The sequence below is a fragment of the Mytilus trossulus genome, chromosome 7 (assembly GCF_036588685.1).
Source record: "Mytilus trossulus isolate FHL-02 chromosome 7, PNRI_Mtr1.1.1.hap1, whole genome shotgun sequence".
NCBI classification, from domain to species: domain Eukaryota; kingdom Metazoa; phylum Mollusca; class Bivalvia; order Mytilida; family Mytilidae; genus Mytilus; species Mytilus trossulus.
Window position 1 is genome coordinate 34,535,532 of NC_086379.1, and position 24,358 is coordinate 34,559,889.

Genomic DNA, 24,358 nt, shown 5'->3' on the forward strand with positions numbered 1-24,358 from the left:
TTTGCTAGTATATGCATTTATGCTGTAATAAACCACTTTCTTCTTTTGTTATGTAGGAATTCATTGAAATTATATTGTTTATGTGATGTATATGTAAAGGTGATCTGAATTAACTTGAGTTAAATAGGTTGTATTTGCTGTTATTGTTTGGGTTACCGCAGGTTACCCTGTTATGAAAGAATTTTTAGTACATACTTTGCTAGTGTATACATATATATTTTAATTTCACAATTTCTTAATTTAGAATGTAGGACTTCATAGATTTGTATTGCTTATGTGATGTATATATAAAGTTACCTCAGTTGACTTGAGTTTAATGGTTGTATGTGTTGTTATAATTTGGGTTACCTCAGGTACCCCTGTCATGAATGAATACTTCAGATCATTAATTGAACTTTTATAAAAAAAAAATAAAAAAAGTTTATAATTTTACCAGCCATCCCCACTCTAAACGTACATACGAAATGAATGATCATTGTATACAAATAAGAAAATCATTTGGGAAGTGTGTTGACATCTTTGGTATTTGGTCACATTAAAATTTGGTATTAAGATCTATCTAAATAAGAACTATATTTCGTGCGTATTTAATCAATGGCGCATTACCACGATTACCTCAGGGCACCGTTACCTCAGGGCATACAGCAGCGGACCTAACTGCCACCTGCGAATAAGATCTTCCCATCATATTAGCATTGGTTTCCCTCCCCTTACTTACATTCCCCTGGGTAAAATGAAAACAAGACAAAGAAACTTATAAAAATAAGGTACTTTGGGTTAAGCAAAAGCAATATATATGTTATGAAATCAATTACTCATATGGGTCGGAATAATTCTACTGTCATGGAAAGAGGACGAAGAATACGGGAGCTTGTTATTTACTTTTTAGGAGTAACTTTTGAAACTTTAGAAGTTATAAAAAACATTGGACAGGTCACAGGCACAAGACGTTCTATCAATATGTAAAAAAATAGTGGCAATGAGAAGAAAATACTATTCATGCGTATAAAAAAAAATGAACATGTTTTTTATACACATGGATAGCATTTTCTTCCAATTGCCTCTATTTTTTTACATATTGATAGAACATCTTGTGCCTGTGGACAGGTGCTTCCTGAAATGCCAATTATACAGAATTGTCCCGATGTTGGTTGTGGTATTACCTACGTTTACCTTATGTTCATTATGAACACAGGAGCTGCTGCTCCTCTATGTTCATCTCTGTGGTGTCATCTGAGCTTTCGTCTTCTGCTCCAGTTCCTTTGTTTGTGTAGTGTGCATATTCTGTGGTGTAATCAAATTTCATAGGATGGTCTTTCCAATGTCTATCGAGTCTGTTTTCAAATGTTTTTACTTTTGTGGTTGTCAATATGAGTTCCGGCAAATTGTTCCATGTATCAACTACCCTGTTTGTAAAAAAGTGTTTATGTACATCTACATGTAGCCTACACCTATGTTTATTAATTTTCCATTTATGTCCTCTTGTTGTACTACTATTTAAGGTAAACAGATCTTTTGTTTGTATTTGTATCGTATATACCGGCTAAGATTTTAAATGTCTCAATCATGTTACCACACAATTTTTTTAACTTAAGTGTTGGTAGTTTTAGTATTTGAAGCCTTGAATCTTCATAACTCTTGTCGGACAGGTATGGAAGCATCTTGGTTGCTCTTCATTGGACATTTTCTACTGACTCAATGTCTTTTATTTTGTAATATTTACAGTAGCGGTTGAATGTATAAAAATGCTGAATTCTTATTGATTGAAATGAGGTTTTTAGGCTAAAGCTGTATGAATTTATTTCTACATAGATGCTGCTTGGTGGAAGAATTCAACTCATCTAAGCTCCGCCTACCTAATTATGAGCTACGTGTTGAGTTCGTGTATTACAAATTCATTTTTCTTGCTTTACTCACGGTTAAAATATAATATCAGGTCAACATGGTCAATACTATTGTATATCTTGACTCGGATATTTGAGGAGAAACTGAGAAAGGACGAGTGTATACCCATAAATTCAATGGTAAAGATTGTTCTTTCATATTTCATCCCTAAACGAACCCCTGATTTTGGAAAATTTTAGCCATGATGAAATTGACATGGTTAAAAACAAAAAACATAGCTTTGCATACATAAACACAACTCAGTATCGAGACTAGTAAACAATGTTTTATAACACTGCTGTTTCTTATTATTGTTAAGATATAAAGTTACTTAAATTAAATATTTTATAGCCTTAAAAGTATTTAGTTGAAATCGCCATCTGTTCAAACTCTGCTTTAAATAAATGGGATTTAATCATGTTCATTGAAATCGACAATTTGTTATGCAAATTATGACCTTTTATGTCAGCATGTGCCACAGGTTAGATTTGACATCCAGCAATTAACAATGCTTGCTGAAGTTTTAAAATTCAAGTTATCTGAGGTTTAAGACTTAATTATAAGACAAAAATATGTATATGCCCAGAAGAAAGAGACCAATCTACTGCTACAACAGGAAGTTGCAGTCAATGATAAGATTTTTAATTCTTATGGTTTTAGTAAATCAAAAGGTATTAGGATTTGTTCTCATAATGTTAATAGGATTGAAAGTAAATATGAAGAAATTAAACATAACCTTATGTTTTCTGATAACCAACCTGATGTATTAGGATTGTGTGAATCATTTTTAACAAAACACACTCCTGATAATAAATTACAAGTACCTGGTTATGTATTTGAAAGAAAGGACAGAACATCCCAAGGTGGGGGTGGTCTAATTGTTTACTTTTCTGAAACTATTAAATTTTTAAGAAAAAACAACATAGAAATAGGGGGTACGGAAACAATGTGGTTTGAAATTAAACCAGATTACAAAAAATCTTTTTTATTATGTTTTGTGTATAGGCCACCAAAGTCACTGATAGATTGGGTTGATGATTTTGAAAAAGAAATAAGAGTGGCAATGACCATCAATTCAGATATAACAATTATGGGTGATTTTAATTTCAATTTTAAAGCACCAAACAAACCTCCTCAAAAATGGCTGAATATTTTAGAATCCTATAATTTTCAACAACTGATTGAAGAAGCCACAAGGGTAACAAAAGATACTAGTACACTGATTGATCATATTTATGTCAATAATCCAAATATGATAGAGGAATCACATGTGTGTAGATATGCAATTAGTGACCATTATCCTATCTGTTTAACAAGGAAAGAAGTCAACATAGGCAAAAAGAATACACACAGTACAATTACATATAGAAATTTCAAAAATTTCAACCAAAACAATTTTTTATTAGATCTGCAATCTACGCCTTTTCATGAAATTGAATTTGAAGAAAACCCCTCTGACTGTCTACAATTGTTTTATGATATGTTGAACAAGGCTTTAGATAAACATGCTCCTGTTGTTAAAAAGAGAGTTAAAAGAGACAGACAGCCTGAATGGTATAATAGTGAAATCATTTACGCTAGGAATATGAGAGATAAATATAATGCACTTGGTTTATGGAGTGAGTATAGATTTTGGAGAAATAAAACTAAACAAATTATTGATAACTCAAAAAAGAATTATTATAAAAATATGGTAAAAGACTCAAATGACCCTAAAACATTATGGAAATGTCTTCACAGTCTGAACCCAAAAGTTAAAAATACACCATATGAGTTGGCCACAGAAGATAACAATACAACTAAAAGTAAAAAATGTATAGCTGATACTTTTAATAACTTTTTTACTTCCTGTGCAGAAAAACTAAGAGAACAAGGAAGTTATACACCTGTTAACAAAGCAGATTTTAGTAATCTTAGTAAATTTGTTAAAAATAAATTACATAAACATGAAAAATTTTCTATACCACCAGTGAATATGAATGAGCTATTTAATGAATTAGCAAAACTTGATATAAATAAAGCATCTGGTATGGATAATATTGGTCCAAAAATCCTAAGATTAAGTGCCCCTTTTATTGCATCACCTCTCACATATATATTTAACAGAATGATAGATACTGGTATATATCCTTCATTACTGAAGAATGCTAAGGTAACACCAGTTTTCAAGGATGGTGACAAGCTTTTAGCTACAAATTACAGACCTATATCTGTTCTTCCAACTTTATCAAAATTAATAGAAAAACATGTTTCTAATAAAATGTACAAATATTTATCTAAACTTAAACTTTTACACCCTACACAATCTGGTTTCAGGCCACAGCACTCTTGTCAAACTGCACTTATCAATATCATTGACAAATGGTTGCAAGAAATGAATGATGGTAATTTAAATCTAGCAATTTTATTAGATTTTAAAAAAGCTTTTGATTTGGTAGATCATGATATTCTTTGTTTAAAGCTTGAAATTTATGGATTTAGTGAGGCTACTGTTAGTTTTTTTAAGTCATACCTCAATAACAGAAAACAGCAGGTAAACATTTGTAATGTTTATTCTGAACAACAAAATATAAAATTTGGTGTCCCCCAAGGTTCTATACTTGGTCCCCTATTGTTTGTACTATTTATAAACGACCTTCCCTTATGTATTGAAAATTGTGAAACAGACCTATATGCTGATGACACCACTCTTCATAAATCTGGGAAAAACATAGAAAACATACATGATGATGTTCAAGAAGATTTATACAGGGTTGAAGAGTGGTGTAAAATGAACAACATGTTCATTAATGCAAATAAAACAAAATGTTTGGTTACTGGAACAAAACAGAAACTATCAATTCAGACTTATCAACCAAACTTGATAATAAATTCAAAAGTTTTACAAAATTCTTCATGTGAAAAATTATTAGGTGTTAAAATTGACAACACACTTAACTGGAAAAATCAAATTGACCAAGTTTGTGCTAATATATCATCCAGAATATACCTTCTTTCTAAAATAAAGAAGTTTTTAGATATAAATGCAAGGAAAACATATTACAATGGGTATATTCTTCCCTTAATTGACTACTGCTGTATTATTTGGGGTGAATGTAAAAATGAAGGGAAAACAAGAATTTTAAAACTCCAAAAAAGAGCAGCAAGATTAATTCTAGATGCAGATCCTTTATCCCCCTCAGCCCCCTTATTTAAAAAACTTGGGTGGATGACAGTTGACAATAGAATAAATTACCACAAATATTTACTTCTATATAAATGTATGCGTATGGAAGCACCAATGTACCTGGTTCAAAAGTTTAAACTGAAATCAGATAATAATCCTTACTCCTTAAGAGGTGTCACTCAAGGTAATCTGATAGTTCCTAAGCCAAAAGCTGAACTATTTAAGAAATCCTTTGCTTATTCTGGATCAGTATTATGGAATGGACTACCACACAAAATGCGTAAGGCTCAAAACACTTTTACTTTTAAGCAAAGTATCAAGAAGTACCTAACACAATCCTGATAAGAAATGTTTGCTACAATCATGACAATGCATTTGTAATGTATATTTTTATTTTCATTTGATTTTTTTGACTACATGTATACTTCTTAAACAGCATTATATCTTATGTTAATAACAATACATTGAACTACATGACTGTAAATTAACTATGTGTAAATATCTGTTTTGATTGTATTGTAATTTGTATGTGAGGGCCTCAGGGAAGATTAGTTTATTGTAACTAACTGAGTTTACCCTCTTTAAATAAAGAATTTATTATTATTATTATTATTATTATTATATTATACATGTATTCTTAAAAACTGTAAATATAAGAATTGAATGCTGTTTTTTGATATGTGGAAATAAATTTTATGCAAGTAGCGATCACATTTTTAGCAAGAGCCGCTTCTGCGCTTCATACAAAATGTGATCACTACTTGCATTTATTTTCCTATACATTTTCAAAAAATAGCATTCATTTCTATAAGGATTCCATACAATGTTGGCATATTCATAAGGTGTGGTCTAACCAAGGCTTTAAATAGTTGACAGAATGACTTATAATCCAACGATTTAAATGTTCTCCGGATGATACCGACAATTTGTATCAATATAAATATTAATATCAAGTTTCTTTGTTAAAGGTGTAACTTGGACAGTCATGAGTGTAATATAATGAAATGTCAGTATCCCAGTTTTGTTACTACCCTGCTAAATATTTGTTCCATAGAATAGCTGTTTGATGTACAAATTTTTTTCTTCTTCAAGATTTATGAAAAAATCACATTTTTTCCGAAAAAGAATTTGGGGGTAATTTATTTTTTTGGGGGAGGGCAATTTTTTTTATTTTTTTTTTCAAATTTTAGGTTTTTCTCACTTTTATTTTGCTATTTCTTTGTATATTGTCTAAAATAGATTTTATTTACTCATTATTGAGCAACAGCACATTGTATTGCGCAACAGCAAAGAGTGTATTGCACAACAGCATGCAATCTTCGGTCGTATCCAGCTGCGCTCGGCGAAGCACATTTTTTACTATGACAAGTCCAACGGTGAGAAGATAAAATATTATTGCTATGTCATTTATTATTTCAGTCCCCTTGACAAAACATAGCAAATAAATGACACCAAGTTTACATTATTTTGAACCTTTTGTCATAAAATGGTGAAATTTGTGCTCAGTTGATACAACATTTTACAACATTGATGCATCTTTGGACTCACCAGTTTTGAAAATGATGAATCCAGACAGATTTGACTCATGGATTCACCTTAAAGTGAGAACCCTGATGATCTTATTTTAGAGCAAAGGTCATTTTTCTCTATAACTACAATATACATTTACAGTATGTGTTTAAGTAAAAGATGGATTATGATTGTCCATACTATACTTGCTATAGATTCAGTGTAAAGGTGTTTTGTCTAGGATCAATGTAATGCTGTAAGGTAAATATGTTTTTCTTACCAAAGTCATCTAACCTGATATGATTTACATTGATCCTTTAAAATTTATCAACATGAAGATTCTCCATAAATCATGTACATGTGGTATGACCTTTATCACAAAAACTGTCAGCATTTAATACACATACATATATCTGCTTTATAAGACATAAAAGCATGTGCACTCTAGTTTGTATCAACATTTAACAAATATCATTATCATCAAAGGTAATCTGACAACATGGTAATTCAACATGTTCAATATGATATTTTAGCGTTCAATCCTACATGTATATATTACATGATATATCTTACAAGTCTTTTCTGTCATTCTGTTAACTTTTTTTTTTCATTGAATGATCATGATTAATTAACTTCATGTTCAGCAGTTAACTTGTCTTATTTTTACAGAAGTATGGCATCAGAATCAGAAATTTTACAAACATCATCCAAACCATCTAGATCTGAGGAAAATATTTTGTCAGATAATCAGACATCACATCACCAGAATGGTGGACATCCTTATCAAAAATTGCCACATTTATATGACAGAGTATCAAATTGGACAATTCAAATGGTTGAAAAATACCTGCACATTTTCTACACTGGAGAAGGAATGGAATACAGTGGAGAATATGTACTTCAACAAGGAGGGATAAAAACAGAATTGACAACCTATCAAAAAGAGTACATGACTGATTTAGAGAGCATTCTTACATTTGATGGTTCTATGTACACTTATAAATATCGTGGTAAAACAAAAGCAAAGCCAATGCTTCAAACCATTCTGAGTAAAGTTTCACCACAGAATACATCTAATTTGAAAGACAGGCCAATGTAAGGATTTCAGTTAATTTGTTTTTACTTAGTTTAGATTGTGCTGTCCATGTTGTCAGTGAGTGTGTGCTGTTTTATTTTTGCCATTACTTGGGCCGCCGTCATTGATAAACTTTCATATTTTCATCTTTTTTTATGACATGTATGAAATTAAGGGATTAATTTTAACGAAACTTTGCAGAAATAAGGTATGAACATGATGAAAGGTTCTCAACCAATGATATATATTTCGTTCTAAAGGAAAAAAAATATTACTGCCAAATATAATCTATGATTTTAATTAACCAATTGTCAAAGAATAAAACTTTTAATTATGAAAGCCGACTAACATTGACTATAAGAATGCCCTTATCTTGGTCCCATCATTGCCACCCTATTCATGCTTTTGGACTATGCAATCTTTGGTTCATCTGACTTAACCTTATTCTCATGGCTCATTTTGTCCACATTGATTAACTTTTTGCCTATAGGTCAGTATCTCAGATACTAAAAACAATAGGTCGATATTATTAGGTGTATGGAGTTATGTGAAGTTTATATGTCTCATGTGTCTGTCTGGCATGGTTAATAAATCTTACCTTGACCTCATTTTCATGGATCTTTGATGATATAAAGTTTATGTGATCAATACACTACAGATCAGATGTATTTATCAACTTCCACCTGTGAAAGCATATAGAGGTCGAGAGTAAAAGGACAAAATTTCTAGATTGTCTCTTATGCCCATCATATGAAGTGGAATCATTGGCTATTGTTTATGCTTCAATCAAAGACATATGAGTACTGTAGGACTAATTGACATAAAGAAATAAACATTTGTGTCAAGGTTTCAGAATTTTTTTGACACAATTCTGTCATTTCCAATTGGCGTGAATTGAATGCCAAAATGTTTTCTAGCAATCAAATTCAATCAAATGACACAACTTGTCACAAGTCGGAGCTTTTCATTTTACTTTAAACGAGTTGGACAGTTTACAGTTTAAAATTTGTGCAATTTCCTACCTGTTGACTTAAAAATGATAAATATAATTTGTTGTATACAATAGATTGAAGTTGAATCATTTTAATAGCCTTAAATAAGCAAAATCCTCTGGAAACAGTCATGCTACATGTACGTATACTTGCATGATTTTCTTAACCAGAATTTCAAGTTGATTATAAAATACAAATGAATTCCGGATTCATGATACGGATTACTTTGCTTAACAAAATGGTTAAAATAAACACATTTTAATATTCCTCTTCTTATATATGTGTTTTAAAGAAGGATAACAAAGAGTGAACTCTTAGCCTTTATGGCATTTTTATCTGCCACACTTTTTCTTTTTGTAAAAATTTCACTTTGTTCATGAATACATAGTATTTAGTCCGTCCGGTTTTAAATGGAATTCTTAAAATTATAAAGAATAATATATATATATGAGGCTTCACAAAATAGCACTATATATGAGGCTTCAAGGTAATGATTGGATTTTACATGCATTCATATGCTTATGGAGGTTCTTTTATTTTTGTTTTTTTCAGTTATAGATATTTGCATAATGTAGCAGTGTTTGTAAAATATATGATAAAGTATGTCGACAAAGTGCAAGAAACTGAATGGTTTAATAACAAGATACCTGAAGGATTTTACACAGAACTAGTGGGCAGATTTGCTGAAATGTGTTTATTAATAACTAAGTAAGTGCAAATGCAATTTAGTTTTCTATTAATAACTAAGTAAGTGCAAATGCAATTTAGTTTTCTATTAATCTCTGGCTATTGCAGTAAGAAAAAAAGAGGCTTAAATTGAATTGTTGTACTTTATTACTGAAATTAATTTTATAGAATAATATAGATTACATACATTTTCTATCATTGAGGGCAATGTTCACTGTTGAAACAGACATGTATTGTCAAGGCCATTAAACAGCATAAAGCATGCAAAGCATTTTTCTATGTTGTGATGTTATGCTATTGTTTCAGAAAAAGGGAGAAGGTTTGGATCCATTAAAACTTTTAATCCCGCTGCAAATGTTTGCACCTGTCTTTAGTCAGGAATCTGATGTACAGTAGTTGTTGTTTGTTTATGTAATATATACCTGTTTCTCGTTTCTCGTTTTTGTCTAGCCGGCAACTTTAGTTGCAGAAAGCTCACCATAGGGATAGTGATCCGGCTGCTACGGCAGCGTCGGCGGTGGTGGCGGCGGTGGTGTTAGCTCAGGTCTTAAAAGCTTTATATTTTAGTAGGTAAAAGACCTGGATGCTTCATACTTTGTATATAGATTCCTCATGTGACGAAGTTTCAGTCAGTCACATGGCCAATGTCCTTGACCTCATTTTCATGGTTCAGTGACCACTTGAAAAAAGTTCAGATTTTTTATAATGTTGAATTCTCTCTTATAGTAAGTAATCGGATAATTATATTTGGTATGTGTGTACCTTGCAAGGTCTTCATGCCAGTCAGACGATTTTCAATTGACCTTGACCTCATTTCATGGATCAGTGAACAAGGTTAAGTTTTGGTGGTCAAGTCCATATCTCAGATACTATAAGCAATAGGGCTAGTATATTCGGGGTATGGAAGGACTGTAAGGTGTACTTGTCCAACTGGCAGGTGTCATTTGACCTTGACCTCATTTTCATGGTTCAGTGGTTTTAGTTAAGTTTTTGTGTTTTCGTCTGTTTTTCTCATACTTTATGTCATAGGTCTACTATATTTGTTGTATGGAATGATTGTAAGGTGAACATGTCTAGTGAGCAGATGTCAACTGACCATGACCTAATTTTCATGGTTCAGTGGTCAAAGTTATGTTTTTGAGTGTTGGTCTTTTTATTTAATATAATATGCCAAAGGTCAACTATATTTGGTGTATGGAAATATTTTATGATCTATCCCGCATGTTTTATTTGATCATGACCTCAATTTCACGGTTCACTGCACAGTATTAAGTTTTTTGTGTTTTGGTCTATTTTTCTTAAACTATAAATGTATAAGTAATAGGTCAACTATATTTGTTGTATGGAAGCATCGTTAGCTGGTTAATCTGACCTTGACCTCATTTTCATGGCTCATTGGTCTTTGATTAGCTATTTTGGATAATGATAAGTTTATGTGAAAGTTGTAATAAAGCTTTATACTTAGGACTATCAACATAATATCAATGATTAGTAAAGAAGGCGAGACATTTCAGTGTGTGCACTCTTGTGTTTATATAGATTAGAGCGTTGGTTTTCCCGTTTGAATTCGAATGGTTTTACACTAGTAATTTTGGGGCCCTTTATAGCTTGATGTTCGGTGTGAGCCAAGGCTCCGTGTTGAAGGCCCTAATTTAACTTATAATGGTTTACTTTTTAAATTGTTATTTGGATGGAGAGTTTTCTCATTGGCACTCACACCACATCTTCCTATATCTAAAGAAAAATTTATTTCATATTTTACTGAATATGAAATGTTTTTATTCACATAATGTGTGATTCTTATAAATATAGAATACTTTTCGAAAGAAAAACTATATAAAAGCTTAGTTTTGACATTTTTATAGCAATTCAAAATAAAACAGTTCACCTTAAGTATGGTATTGGCTATAATATAACTATACAGAATGATAGACTGATTTAGGAATTACATCAATACAGTGGAGTTACAGACTTATAGGATTGTAAGTATGATTTATTTTATCACCTTGCACTTTCACATTTTGACTGAACAATTTGTTCAAATTTCTGACCAGTTGAACAATTTGGTTTAATAAAACAAATTGCAATTTGGTCAAAATTTTGAATGAGTTGCAATTGGTGAATAGCAACACTTACAGTCAAGTCACTGTAAACAAAAGGCAGAACATTTAGATTATGTTCGATTGGGACAGAAATGTCTTGCAACAGGCTGTCTATTGACCCCTCAGAGAGTTGTTGCAAGTGTTCTTCAATGTGCAGTAAGATTTTTTTCCACTTTTAAGGCTTCACTGTTAAAATTGAAATGAATGTTTCTATGTTTTAGCTATCAGCCTGAAAAATCTGTTTGGAAAAATTTCAAAGGCATTACAGTTACATCTAAACCAGACCTAAGATTTTTCAAAAGTGGCATTGATGATATTGAAACTGAAACTGCTTTTGCTGTAATAGAGGTAACAAATTTTATTATGCTTATCAAAACATTTCTTATGGTGACTCTGAAAACTTTGTATTATCTTATATAAATTTTAAACATAATAGATTCAATCCATGATCAGTCAAGCAGGTGAGACATTTCAGTGTATGTACTCTTGTTATCTTTAATTTTTATTTCTACCTCCTTTCTGGCAGACCTGGAGGTTTTTAAAAAATGGGATGGAAAATATGAGCAGTAAAAAATGGTACTAAAACATTGAAATATTCATTCAGGGTTAATCATTATGAACAATACCATATTGACTATTGATTTGAAGGATGTACTCATCATCTAAAAACAAATTTAGTCTCTGCCCTAAAAGTTTCTGCATGGAAATCATGAAAATAACTACTCCAGAAAATAGCAATGCTCACAGAATTCTTAAACTGATTGCCATGGTTGGTGCAATTTGAAAAAATGAGACTATATCTAGACTATTTTACAATTTGATTTTGTTCAAAGATGTTTATGATTTTTATACTCCGCAAAAAGAATGCGTTTGCATATTGCTATCATGTTGGCGTCGTCCGTTGACAGATTGGTTTCCGGACAATAACTTTAGTTTAAGTGTATGGATCACTATGAAACTTAATCAAAAGGTTAAATACCAGAAAAGGAAGGTTGGGATTGATTTTGGGGGTAATGGTCCAAATCGTTAAGGAATTAAGGGCCATAAAAGGGCCAAAAACAAGCATTTTTCTGGTTTCCGGACAATAACTTGTGAATAAATTTTTTGATTGCTTTGGAATTTTACCACAAGGTTCAATACCACAACTTATAAGGTTGGGATTGATTTTTGGGGTAATTGCCAAAACCGTTCAGGAATGAGGGGCCAAATACAAGCATTTTTCTAGTTTTCAGACGATAACTTGTGTGAAAGTTGTATGGATATCTCTAAATTAACACATGACATAGGCAAAATCTCTTTGATCTGTCTGTGCTATAATCTGGATAATGCACAGCTCAGGTGTGCAGTAACTACCACATTTATACTGCACAGTTCAAATGTACTTTAAGCAAAGGCATTTTCCCTCCTATTTGTTAAAAGTAATTTCTATCTGTTGATTTCATTGCTACTACAGATATTTACCATTCTCCATTCTGTAAGATTTATGAAGTGCTCGAATGTATCTATACTCTTTCATACCTGCATTTGGTAAAACATCAAAATAAGAGACAATACAACAAATGTAGTAGCATTAAAATCAACACCGTTCTGGTGGTAATTACCCGACTAAAAAAAACTCAATTTGTCTACTCAATTTTTTTTTTATACATCATTCAATGTCATTTCAAAATAACACATAAACTTAAAATTCAGTACTTGACAATGTGAAAATCAATGATCAAACTATTTCTTGAAAAAAATGTCCTGTATCAAAAAGTTATTACGTACTTGGACAACAATATAAAAATGCAGAAAAATATCCTATAAAAATCCAGAAAAATATCCTATAAAAATCCGGAAAATTAACCCAGTAATCATACGTATATACATTCCCATGTACTGCAAAAAAAATTAAGACAACGATTGAATTTGACAATTCAAAAGTTCACGGCTTTGATATAAAATTGAAAACACAATTTTGGAAAGGACTATTGCTTGGCAGTCCACAAGATTTTTCTGTGGGTTTTGATTCCTTTATTCTCAGAATTATTCTGTTTAGGTAGAATTTCAAGATTATTCGTTTCTTTTAATCATTGGAGATGTCATTTCTGAAAACCTGGAATCTTGTTCCTTTTCCAACGGTTTTTCTTCCTGAAATAAAAAAGATAAAATGTAATTATTAATAATTAATATCAATTACTTGTAATTCATTTTATATATTTCATGCATGTAAATTAAACATTGTTGATGAAACTATCTATCCAATTAGTTGTATTAATGTAACAATATTCAATAATTCTTAATGTCATCTTCAAAATAATTCTTTGCTTATACAGTATAATCATTGGTTTAACATTTGTTTTTTTTTAATAACGTCCAGTGGCAAATATTTCATCTATATTCAGTGTGCGAACAATTTAACAAATATAACCGTTTGTTCCGCAAAAAATAAACACTAAAAAATAAATTTCCTTTATTACAGATTGTTTTTAAATAATGTAAAAACCTGCAAAAAAAAGTCAGACAACCCCCTCCCCTTTTTTAGCTCACCTGGCCCAAAGGGCCAAGTGAGCTTTTCTCATCACTTGGCGTCCGTCGTCCGTCGTCCGTCGTCCTTAAACTTTTCTCCTCTGAAACTACAAGGCCAAATTTAACCAAACTTGGCCACAATCATCTTTGAGGTATCTAGTTTAAATATTGTGTACGGTAACCCGACATACCAACCAAGATGGCCGCCATGGCTAAAAATAGAACATAGGGGTAAAATGCAGTTTTTGGCTAGTAACACAAAAACCAAAGCATTTAGAGCAATTCTGACATGGGGTCAAAGTGTTTTTAAGGTCAAGATCTATCTGCCCTGAAATTTTCAGATAAATCAGAAAACCCTTTGTCAGGTTGCTGCCCCTGAATTTGAAATTTTAAGGAAATTTTGCTGTTTTTGTTTATTATTTTGAATATTATTATAGATAGAGATAAACTGTAAAACAGCTAAAATGTTCAGCATAGTCAGATCTACAAATAATTCAACATAACCAAAATGGTCAATTGACCCCTAAGGAGTTATTGCCCTTTATAGTAAATTTTTAACAATTTTTTGTAAATCTTAGTCATCTTTTAGAAAAATCTTCTCCTCTGAAACTACTGGGTCAAATTTTACCAAACTTAGCCACAATCATCATTAGGGTATTTTGTTTAAATGTTGTGTCCGTTGACCCGGCATACCAACCAAGATGGCCGTGATGGCTAAAAATAGAACATAGGGGTAAATTGCAGTTTTTGGCTTATAACTCAGACAAATCTGACAGGTGTAAATTGTTTATCAGGTCAAGATCTATCTGCCCTGAAATTTTCAGATGAATTAGACAATCCGTTGTTAGGCTACTGCCCCTGAATTGGTAATATTAAGGAAACTTTACTGTTTTGGGTTATTATCTTGAATATTACTATATAGATAGAGATAGACTGTAAACAGCAATAATGTACAGCAAAGTAAGACCAAAAAATAAGTCAACATGACCAAAATGGTCAATTGACCCCCTAGGGAGTTATTGCCCTTTTTAGTAAATTTTTAACAATTTTCATAAAATTTGTAAATTTTCACTAACATTTTCCACTGAATCTATTGGACCAAGTTCATTTTAGATAGAGATAATTGTAAGCAGCAAGACTGTTTAGTAAAGTAAGATGTACAAACACATCACCATCACCAAAACACAATTTTGTTATGAATCCATCTGCTTCCTTTGTTTAATATTCACATAGACCAAGGTGAGCGACACAGGCTCTTTAGAGCCTCTAGTTTACGTACACTAACACTTGTGTACAAATATTTTGATACAATATTCTTAATTTAATGTTTAAAATTAAGACATCTGCTTATACAGTATCTTATTAATACAGAAACCTGTGAACAAAAGACGAGCCCCCCCTTTTTTTTGCTGTCAAACGTAGCACCCCAAGATTGGCAAGAACCCTACATCAATATTCTATCATGTTCCCGCCTGACAGTTTATTTCCAAAAGACTTACATGAATGCTTTGAACATCCTCTCCATTTTCCGGAGGTACATAAAACCAGTAATCTATATCCAATATCAGATCAAATGTTGACTGACTGTTGATGAAATCACCAGCTGCTGCATTCTCGTTGAAAATCTCCAAAAACGTGGTCTATATTAACATTTTTTAATTCCATGTCGTCCTCCAATTTTTAAAGGACATGTGACCCCGACAGCTCTGAGGAAAATACGTCCATTTTTTTATTCTTGATAAGCAGACAATGAAGTTTCGCGGGAAATTTGTTGACGTAATGTGTTAAAACACTTAGTGACCAATCAAATCGGTATATGTTATTTAACCTGCATGGTCAGGATGACCCTTTAACCCTAACTCCTTCTGTGTTCGGGTTATATAGGGTCACCCGAGCCGTGCAGGTTAAATCACATATACCGATTTGCTTGTTCAATAACTATAACATTGTACCACATTTTACAAAAATAAAATTTCTTCACAATTTTTTTATTTTTTTTTGGGGGGGGGGGGGTAAAAACAAATGGGGGGTGGGCAAATTTTTTTCCTCAAGATTTACGAAAATTGAGGGGGTCAAATTTTTGAATGGGGGGGGGGGCCAATTTTTTTTTTTTTTTTTTTTTTTTCAAATCTTAGTTTTTTCTCAATCTAATTTGCTATTTCTTTGTCTATAGTCTTAAACAGATATACTAAGTATTGCACAACAGAACAGTGTATTTTCCAACAGCACATTGTATTGCACAACAGCATGAAATCTTCAATTGAAAATAAATTCAAATCATTTAACCAACTTCAAGTTCTTTGACTACATTTATTCTGTGACAGAAAACTATTATGTATCAAATATTTAATTAAAATCAAAATTTAGACCTGTATCAAGCTTGAATATTGTGTCCTTTTTCACCCAAACTGTTCAGGATTGGACCTCTGCGGTCGTTTCCAGCTGCAATCGGCGAAGCACATTTTTTTTCTTGATTGAAGTACTTTTTCGTTAAATTTAAGGTGAAACGAGATACTGATACAGACGAAATATGTCAATCTGCCCCAACAAAAAGGATAAAGAGAAGTTCGAGTTCAGGATTACAGTCTGACTCAACCAACAGTTCCCCGCCAACTAGAAGACGACAAAGACATGGAACAAGCACTTTAGCTGATAAAGTGAAAGGGCAACATGCTGGCGAATTACTATTAGATCTGCATTCAATTAAAAAGAAAAGATTTAGTAATTGCTCAGAATATTACATGCCGGGTATGATTGTTGATGGAACAGGGGTAAATATCGTATATATATATATATATTTTCTGAATAAAATGTATTTAATGATTCTGCTTAAAGCCTTCCACTAATTATATGACTGCAAAATTTTGACAACCGTATTATGGTATGGCGAAGTTGTCATTGTCTTCATCTTCTGAAGACATTTGGTTTTCAGACAATAACTTGATTAAAAGTGTATGGATCTATATGAAATTCTACCACAAGGTTCCATACCACAAAATTTTGGGATTTTGGGGGTTATTGTCCTTACTGATTAGGAATAAGTGGTCAAAAAGGGGCCAAAAACCAACATTCTTGTTTGAGGACAATAACTTGCGTTTTTGTATATGGATCTCTATGAAATTGTACCATAAGGTTCCACATCTTTAAATGAAGGTTGGGATTGATTTTGGGAGTTATGGCCCAAACTTTCTTGAATTGATATCCAAAAAGAAGGATTTAACGCATGAACTGTTCTACCAAAGCTTCCCAAATTTTAATATGTTGTATGAAAAAAATGGAAGTCAAAGTCAAATAATGACGATTTTGACTTTTACCGTTCAGGAGTTATGGTTCTTGAAAGATTGAAAAATAGTGTTTCCAGTCGTGTCCGTGCATTTTCTACCCTTCAACCAAAGCTTTTGAAATGTTGTTACTGATTACAAAATAGAGGTCAAGTTCAATAATGACGATTTTGACTTTTACCGTTCAGGCGTTCTTAAATGGTTGTAGAATATCGTTTCCATTCACGTTGTTGCATTTACTCATGCACCATTATATCTTAGCTTTTCAAATTTTGATATGTTGATACTGATGACAAAATGGAGGTCAAATTTGATATTGAAGATTTTCACTTTCACCATTCATCAGTAATGGTTCTTGTGATATTCCCAGGACACAAATAAATGTTAATAAATCTGGTTTGCTGTCGTTGTGCCAGCCTCTTGTTATCTATTATCTTGAAAAGTTTTACAAGATACAAATGTAGATAGAAACTCTCAAAAACCAAAAATGATCAGCAGGACAAGATCTACAAATATGTCAACATTACTGAAATTGTCAGTTAACTCTTTATAGAGTCATTGCTCTTTCATGATGAATTTCACCAAAAAATGGCTATTTTTGAAGATGCAGGTGAGCGACACAGGACCTCTAGAGCCTCTATTTTTTTTCTTATTTTGTGTGTTATTGTTGATAGTTTTGGAATGGAGACAGATTTTTGCCCCTTTATTTTTGTCTATAATTGGATATTAGTAGATCATAGAAAAGATACCATTCACCCTTAAAGCTTATGATGTCTTTTTAATGAACCAAAGCTTATCTACATATCTCCTTTACAGAGACATCCCAGGTTGTGAGTTACCAAAATTTTCAATTCCCTCTGCATGGAAGTGCATGTAGCTTTCAAAAATTACTTATTTCATAAATATGATTCAGAATAAACTGTGCACTGATTTTGTTTACAAATATAGGTTAATATGATATTAAGAAATAATTCTTTTATTTCATGCTCTGCTCATTTTGACATTGGTAGGTAAAATAGTTTTAAATATCTTCATATTGAGCCTTTGTGTTAGAATTATTTCAGTTAAAATAGGAAAATTCAGGACTTTTTATGTCCCATTTGTGGGCATTATGTTTTTCAGTCAGTGCGTCCGTTGTTTGTCCTTTCGTCCATTTGTTTGTCCGTCAGGTATTTTTTTTTATCAAGGTAGTTTTTGATGAAGTTGAAGTCCAATCAACTTGAAACTCAGTACACATGTTCCCTATGATATGATCTTTCTAATTATAATCTGTCTGTCCATATTTCTTGTAAGCACAACTTCTAAACAAGTGACAGATGTTGATAAAACTTTACACAGTCTGACAGTTGCAGTACACAACCTGAGGATGTGCATGAAGGAAAATAATTCTGGTCCGAAATATTTAAAGGGAGATAATTGAATTAAATTTGTTTAATATTGCAATATGTGGTAACAGGTATTGTAAGCGCAACTCCCCTTTGATGTCTTGATCAATATTGATGAAACTTTACACAATTGCAGAACACAACCTGAGAATGTGCGTGAATTTTCCCTCACCCGATAGGCTGCCATTTCGATTTGATGATGCAATAAAGTTCTGGCAAAACAACTGTTTTACAACTTGTAAGTGCAATAATACAAATAGACTTACTTTTTGAACATGATTAAAAATTTGATTGAATTTCATAACCAACGACCCCACAAAAGTGTCCATTTTGATCTCCATTCTAATTCTAAACACAACTTACATTGCAAATGAAATTGTGACCTCAAGTACATGAACCCCAATGTTTTATTGGAATTATGGCTTTGTTTTGTCACTTCTTATTACACCACATATATGCACTGTGTTTGTGCACCAAACATTTTTAGCATGACTTCCTATAACATGAACAGAGCCAAAATAGATGAAATTTTTTATCTGAATTTTTTTTTTTTTTGTAATTTTATTTGAATTACTAGCAATAAAGGTTTATTTTCATAGAATTTATTGATGTGTTAACTTGACCTTTCACTCATAAACTTAACATTGAGTCCTTTGAATTGTATGCTGTCTGTGAGTGTTGTTCAAGTGTACACATAAAAAAAACTCCTTCAAAATAACCTTTTTTCCAATGATACCACATAGTAAGGATGGTTTTGTTACTAGGATCCTGGTTTATTTTTATTTATTATTTCTAGTTATTCATGTTCTAAATCTTTGCTTCATTTCAGGTGTCAATCACCATGTTGGTCATATCAAGAAGTCATTATGAGAAGATTGAAAGGAATGAACCTTTGGACCCAGAAGATAAAGCTCAAATTTATGTTAGCTTTTTTTATGATTTTTTAAATCAGGATGAAAGAAATGAACTGATGAGGGTTTTTATGATACTGAATAATATACCAGAGATTTACTCTGAACCAGATGATAATGACACAGGAAGCAGTTAGAGTGAAAGTTGTATGAATAGGTTATACCTATATTTAATATTAGAGAGGTTAGTTCAAGATCAAACTACAATATGTTTAAAGTAATGGAAAATTGTAGGAAACTACTTTTCTCTATTCTATATGTTTTGGGTCAATTTTCCGCAGTCTTGGTTCGTTATTCTTACATATATAAACCAAATCTATACACTTATACAAAGCCTAACCAAAAATAGCAAACATCGTACAACATATCAAAAGTATTAATTTAAAGGAACAATCAAACATTTCATAGAAAAAAAAACGAAAGATTTACGTTTTTGGTCCATTTTATTATGTTACAATCAACGTACAACATATCAAATGATATACATCTTAATGAACTATCAAACATTTCATAAAACAGAACAAAATGTAGTTACATTATAGTTCATTTCCCGAGTCTTTGTTTATGTTCTCAAATGTATAAATAAAGGCAACTGTAGTTCACCGCTGTTCATTAGTCATAATTTGATTGAGAGAAAACAAAATCAGGGTTACAAACTAAAACCGATGAACACATCAACTATAAGAGGAAATTAGCAAAACAACAGAAACAAAAAACTAACAACAATATAGTATACATAGAAAACGAACTATTAAATAGTTTCTGCCATATTCCTGACTTGGTACAGTAGTTATCAAATGTACCAGGATAATACTTTAGTACGCCAGACTTGGGTTTCGTCTTCATAAGACTCATCAGTGACGCGCATATCAAAATATTTATTTAGCTAAACAAGTACAAAGTTGAAAAGCATTGAGGATCCAAAATTATAAAAAGTTGTTCCAGATACGGCTAAGGTAATCTATTCCTGGTATAAGAAAATCAAAGTTTTGTAAACAGAAAATTTATAAAAATTACCACATAAATGATATTCATGTCAACACCAACGTGCTGACTACTCAGCTGGTGATACCCTCATTGGGAGACTTATTCCACCGGAAAGGAACCAGTTATCAACATCCTGTAGAAAATCTTGTACAGTATTGCAATTCCAAAATAGGTGTTATATAGACGCATTATCTGATTTACAAAATGTACACAAAGGATCATCAGTCAACTTTATTTTAACTAAATACTGATTTGTGGCAATAATGCAATGGTTAATCCTATATTGCAGCCACTGTTATTTACTATTTTTAGTAACAGCAAAAGGCAGTCTGAAAATCTTTTTCCAGTTTAGGTTCTGTTCACCTAAAATTTTAACCCACTTAAGCTGTCCAGTAAGACTAACATTATTTCTTGTCAGTACACAATACATATCTTTTGATCCTTTGCAATGTTTTAAAAATATTTGAAGACATGATGGTATAAAAGGACAAACTAATTTGTAAGATCCTTTAGGGAAAGATTTTGATGCCTCTTTTACTGCCGAAATAACACTGTTAAATTTTATGAAAATCTGTGTTATTGTTATATTTTTACCTAAATTGGTCAAATAAAATATACAATCCATTTTGGTCAACCATATCATTTACAAATATAATACCACTTTTGAACCATTGTTTATAAATTACTGATTTATGACCAATCTTAATATTATTATTCAACCATAGTGGATTTGATAAAAATGAATCATAAGTAAAATTTCTTTCTTTTTGAATAATCATTCCCCAGGATCTGAGTACATCTTTCCCACATTGGTTGTCAACTGTCATATACAGTTGTCTAATATAATCAAAACCACAACTAAACAACTTTTTTTTTATCTATATTTGACATGAAAATATTTTGCCATTTACTATCTCTCTGCAAAATCCTCCTAATCCATGTTGATTTTTAAGTGCTGTAATGAACATATTCAAATCAAGCATTTTCAAACCACCCTCCAAATAATCTTTGATTAGAATATCCTTCTTCTTAACTCTTTGCATAAGTGAGTTTAATATGTATGAATAAATAAGTTCATTTATTCTCTTCATAATATCATCTGAAGGATTTGGCAGAGAGATAATAAGATTACAATAGGCAAGACTTAGAGTTTTAATCACAGTTATTCTCCCTATAACAGTTTGATTCCTTTTATACCATTGATTTAGAGTATTTTTAATCTGTACAATTCTTTCTGAATAATTTATCTTAACAATTTTTTCAAGATCTAAATCAAAATTGATTCCTAGTAATTTAAAAGAGGTTTTAGTTTGTATAAACCCGGATTTTTTTCCTCAATCGATATATCAATTTCGAACAGCAGTATACCACTGTTGCCTTTATTCCTATAGAACATAACAAAATATAATTTCATGCTTGGTCCAAGTTCCAAAATTGGAATTCATTATTCTTGTATATGTAAACCTCATCAAGACTTTCATATAAACCTTATTCAAAAATAGCAAATATCAACGAAACAACAAATCAATGTGTAATTCTTGACAAACAATTAAAATTTTCATAGAACATATCAAAATATATTAACAGACAATTACTTGTATTTCAAAATCATTAAAAGTAAAAAGCCTGATAGCAAAATAGCAAGATTAAAAAAAAATCAAAAATTATAAACTGATCGCTATTTTTGTTATTTTTAGTGTAAAAAAATATCAAAAAAGGCTTCATGTGCATTTATACAACATCGAAGTTCAATGACTTTAGTAGGTGTTCAAGGATTATTATACTTTTCTTATCTGATTAATTTCCATTACATTGTCTGTTTTAGAATCTTCGCCACATGCTTATCATTCCCGTCTTTAAAAAAAATATGCCACAACAGCTGAATTCTAAATTTAATGCTCTAAATCAAAATAACTTCTCGTTTGTCCATTCTTGGTATATATGGATTTAAATGTTAATTGCTATGCAAGCACACAGGTGAAAGGAGCCGCTTACTCTATTAATGCAACCGGTCATGCTGCGTTTGGTGATAATGTACTATCCTTAGTTTTCTCCCTTAATTTGTATCTTTCTAAAGGATTTGTTAGTTTTAAACACCTGTCAACTAGTGAATATTCTTATCATTTGAATATAACATTGTTGACTTTTAAAAATTAATGCAAAATAAAAGTATTATTTATAAATCACAGAACATCATGACCATCATACTAAAATACAATTTGTGTATCCAAAACAATACATATATTCGCAGTATTTCACTGGAGTACGTCTTCTTATTCAGTAAATGAATTGACGTATGAAGTCTTCTTCAATGTGCATCTACCGTTTAAGAATGTATGCGGTCATGAATTCATGTAAACAGGTCAAAACAATTGAGCTTTCCTTCTGTGTCTTCGACGGTATATGAATACCGTATTTTTTTGTATTTAGTTGCTTGTGTTTCGTTAGTTCTATGTATTTTTACCAATGTAAGATTATAGTATGTTTTTTGTGTTAATAATTTTCGTACATTCGTTGATGTAGTGACTAATGTCTGTAACTCAATCTTTATTTATTTCAATGATCTTTATCAAAGGTGTGATGATTTGAATCTACGGGTTTGTCTTAGACATTAATCTTGTATGAAGTTGTCTTTTGTTTGATCGTTAAGTTTTGTCATTCATGCCTTTACTGACTTTACTGACTTGGTGAAACTATAAACACTTGGCGAAGATTATATCTTGACTTCTGCATTTCTACAATATTGTTGTTATTGTTGAATACCAGCTTTTATTCATAAATGTTTGCGTATCTTTCCTTATTTGTTGGAATTTGATTCTGTCACATGATTTGTGAACTTTTATAAATTTTGTCTTTCCGCTTATGTTTGTTTATATAACTTGACTGCTCCTCATTATCTGTAGGTTGTTGCCATGAAAATATTGTTGTTAAAACTAATTTGTAGAAAGCTTATTGAGCAAAATTTGTTTTTTTTTCAATTAAAAAAAACCGTATCATAGCTTATATCGCCTACTTGTCTGATATGTACAGCCTCATTGGAACTTTACAGCAATTCTAATAATTCTTTCAAGTACAGACAAGACCATCCTCAGATATCTCAAATTTCACTTTTCTGTCATTGTTCAGGTTCAATGTTTATATTATATATTTATTTTTCAAATTTATTTCTCAAATCAATTATGTCTTGCAAAAGATACAATTTTCAAAATATAAGTACATTTCAATTTGCCAACAAATGCATCCACCATAATTAGACACTTAAAGGAGAGGCTCTAGCTTATATTTACAATCAAACGTATTTACAGACAGGAATAAGTAACATTTGAATAAAATACCATCATTTAAAAAGTAAATGCCATCAGGATAACAGTCACAGTCTTTTGATATTAACATTCGACCATTCCTGTTCGTCTGATACATATTTTCTAAACAGGATTGGTTTCCAAAATCAGTTTATTTACTGAACCAGCTCTTAAGAGTGTTTTTATGCGAAGGCACATAATACGTATACAAATCTTGCTTTTATCTTCATAGCAATGATTGTGTTATATATTTCAGAATGTTCCTGTGCGTGTTTGTTGCAGGAAATTTATTGAATTACATATAGACAAGGAAGAAGGAAGTTATATATCAAATATGTGTAGACAGCAATTGTCACTCTGTCAAACCATGGAAAGGATATTATAGTAACATTGTAATATATCTCAAATTGTTAGTATGCGATGTATAAATGGGACAACTATACGAAAATGAATTTGAAAAAGGGCGATGGACTTAACACTTATAAATACATATTTTGTTATAAATTTAGGATTTGTTTATATAACGACATGAAGATGTATGTTTCAATAAATATTTTGGTTACAACAAA

The 24,358-nt window shown here is 31.4% G+C and overlaps 1 protein-coding gene across 2 annotated transcripts; it reads left to right on the forward strand.

The window, feature by feature from the left end:
• The first annotated feature begins 612 nt into the window (after positions 1-612).
• On the forward strand, positions 613-24,358 carry LOC134724983 (uncharacterized). 2 transcript variants are annotated; one of them, XR_010108507.1, is made up of 7 exons: positions 613-767; positions 7,229-7,654; positions 9,179-9,334; positions 11,637-11,763; positions 16,425-16,694; positions 18,726-18,827; positions 19,419-19,564. XR_010108507.1 is itself a non-coding variant. In XM_063588418.1 (7 exons), the coding sequence occupies exons 2-6, from the start codon at positions 7,233-7,235 to the stop codon at positions 19,635-19,637; spliced, it is 1,194 nt and encodes a 397-aa protein (XP_063444488.1). In that variant the 5' UTR covers positions 613-767; positions 7,229-7,232; the 3' UTR covers positions 19,638-19,684; positions 24,046-24,358. The 2 variants fall into 2 exon arrangements, 1 of the variants encoding a protein (XP_063444488.1); XM_063588418.1 differs by lacking the exon at positions 18,726-18,827 and adding an exon at positions 24,046-24,358 and having other exon boundaries at positions 19,419-19,684.

Coding starts and splice junctions, on each gene's coding strand:
- LOC134724983 (XM_063588418.1), top strand. CDS start 7,233: ATGGCATCAGAATCAGAAATTTTACAAACATCATCCAAACCATCTAGA. Junction 11,764..16,424: donor CTGCTTTTGCTGTAATAGAG/GTAACAAATTTT, acceptor GTTAAATTTAAG/GTGAAACGAGATACTGATAC. Junction 16,695..19,418: donor TGATTGTTGATGGAACAGGG/GTAAATATCGTA, acceptor GCTTCATTTCAG/GTGTCAATCACCATGTTGGT.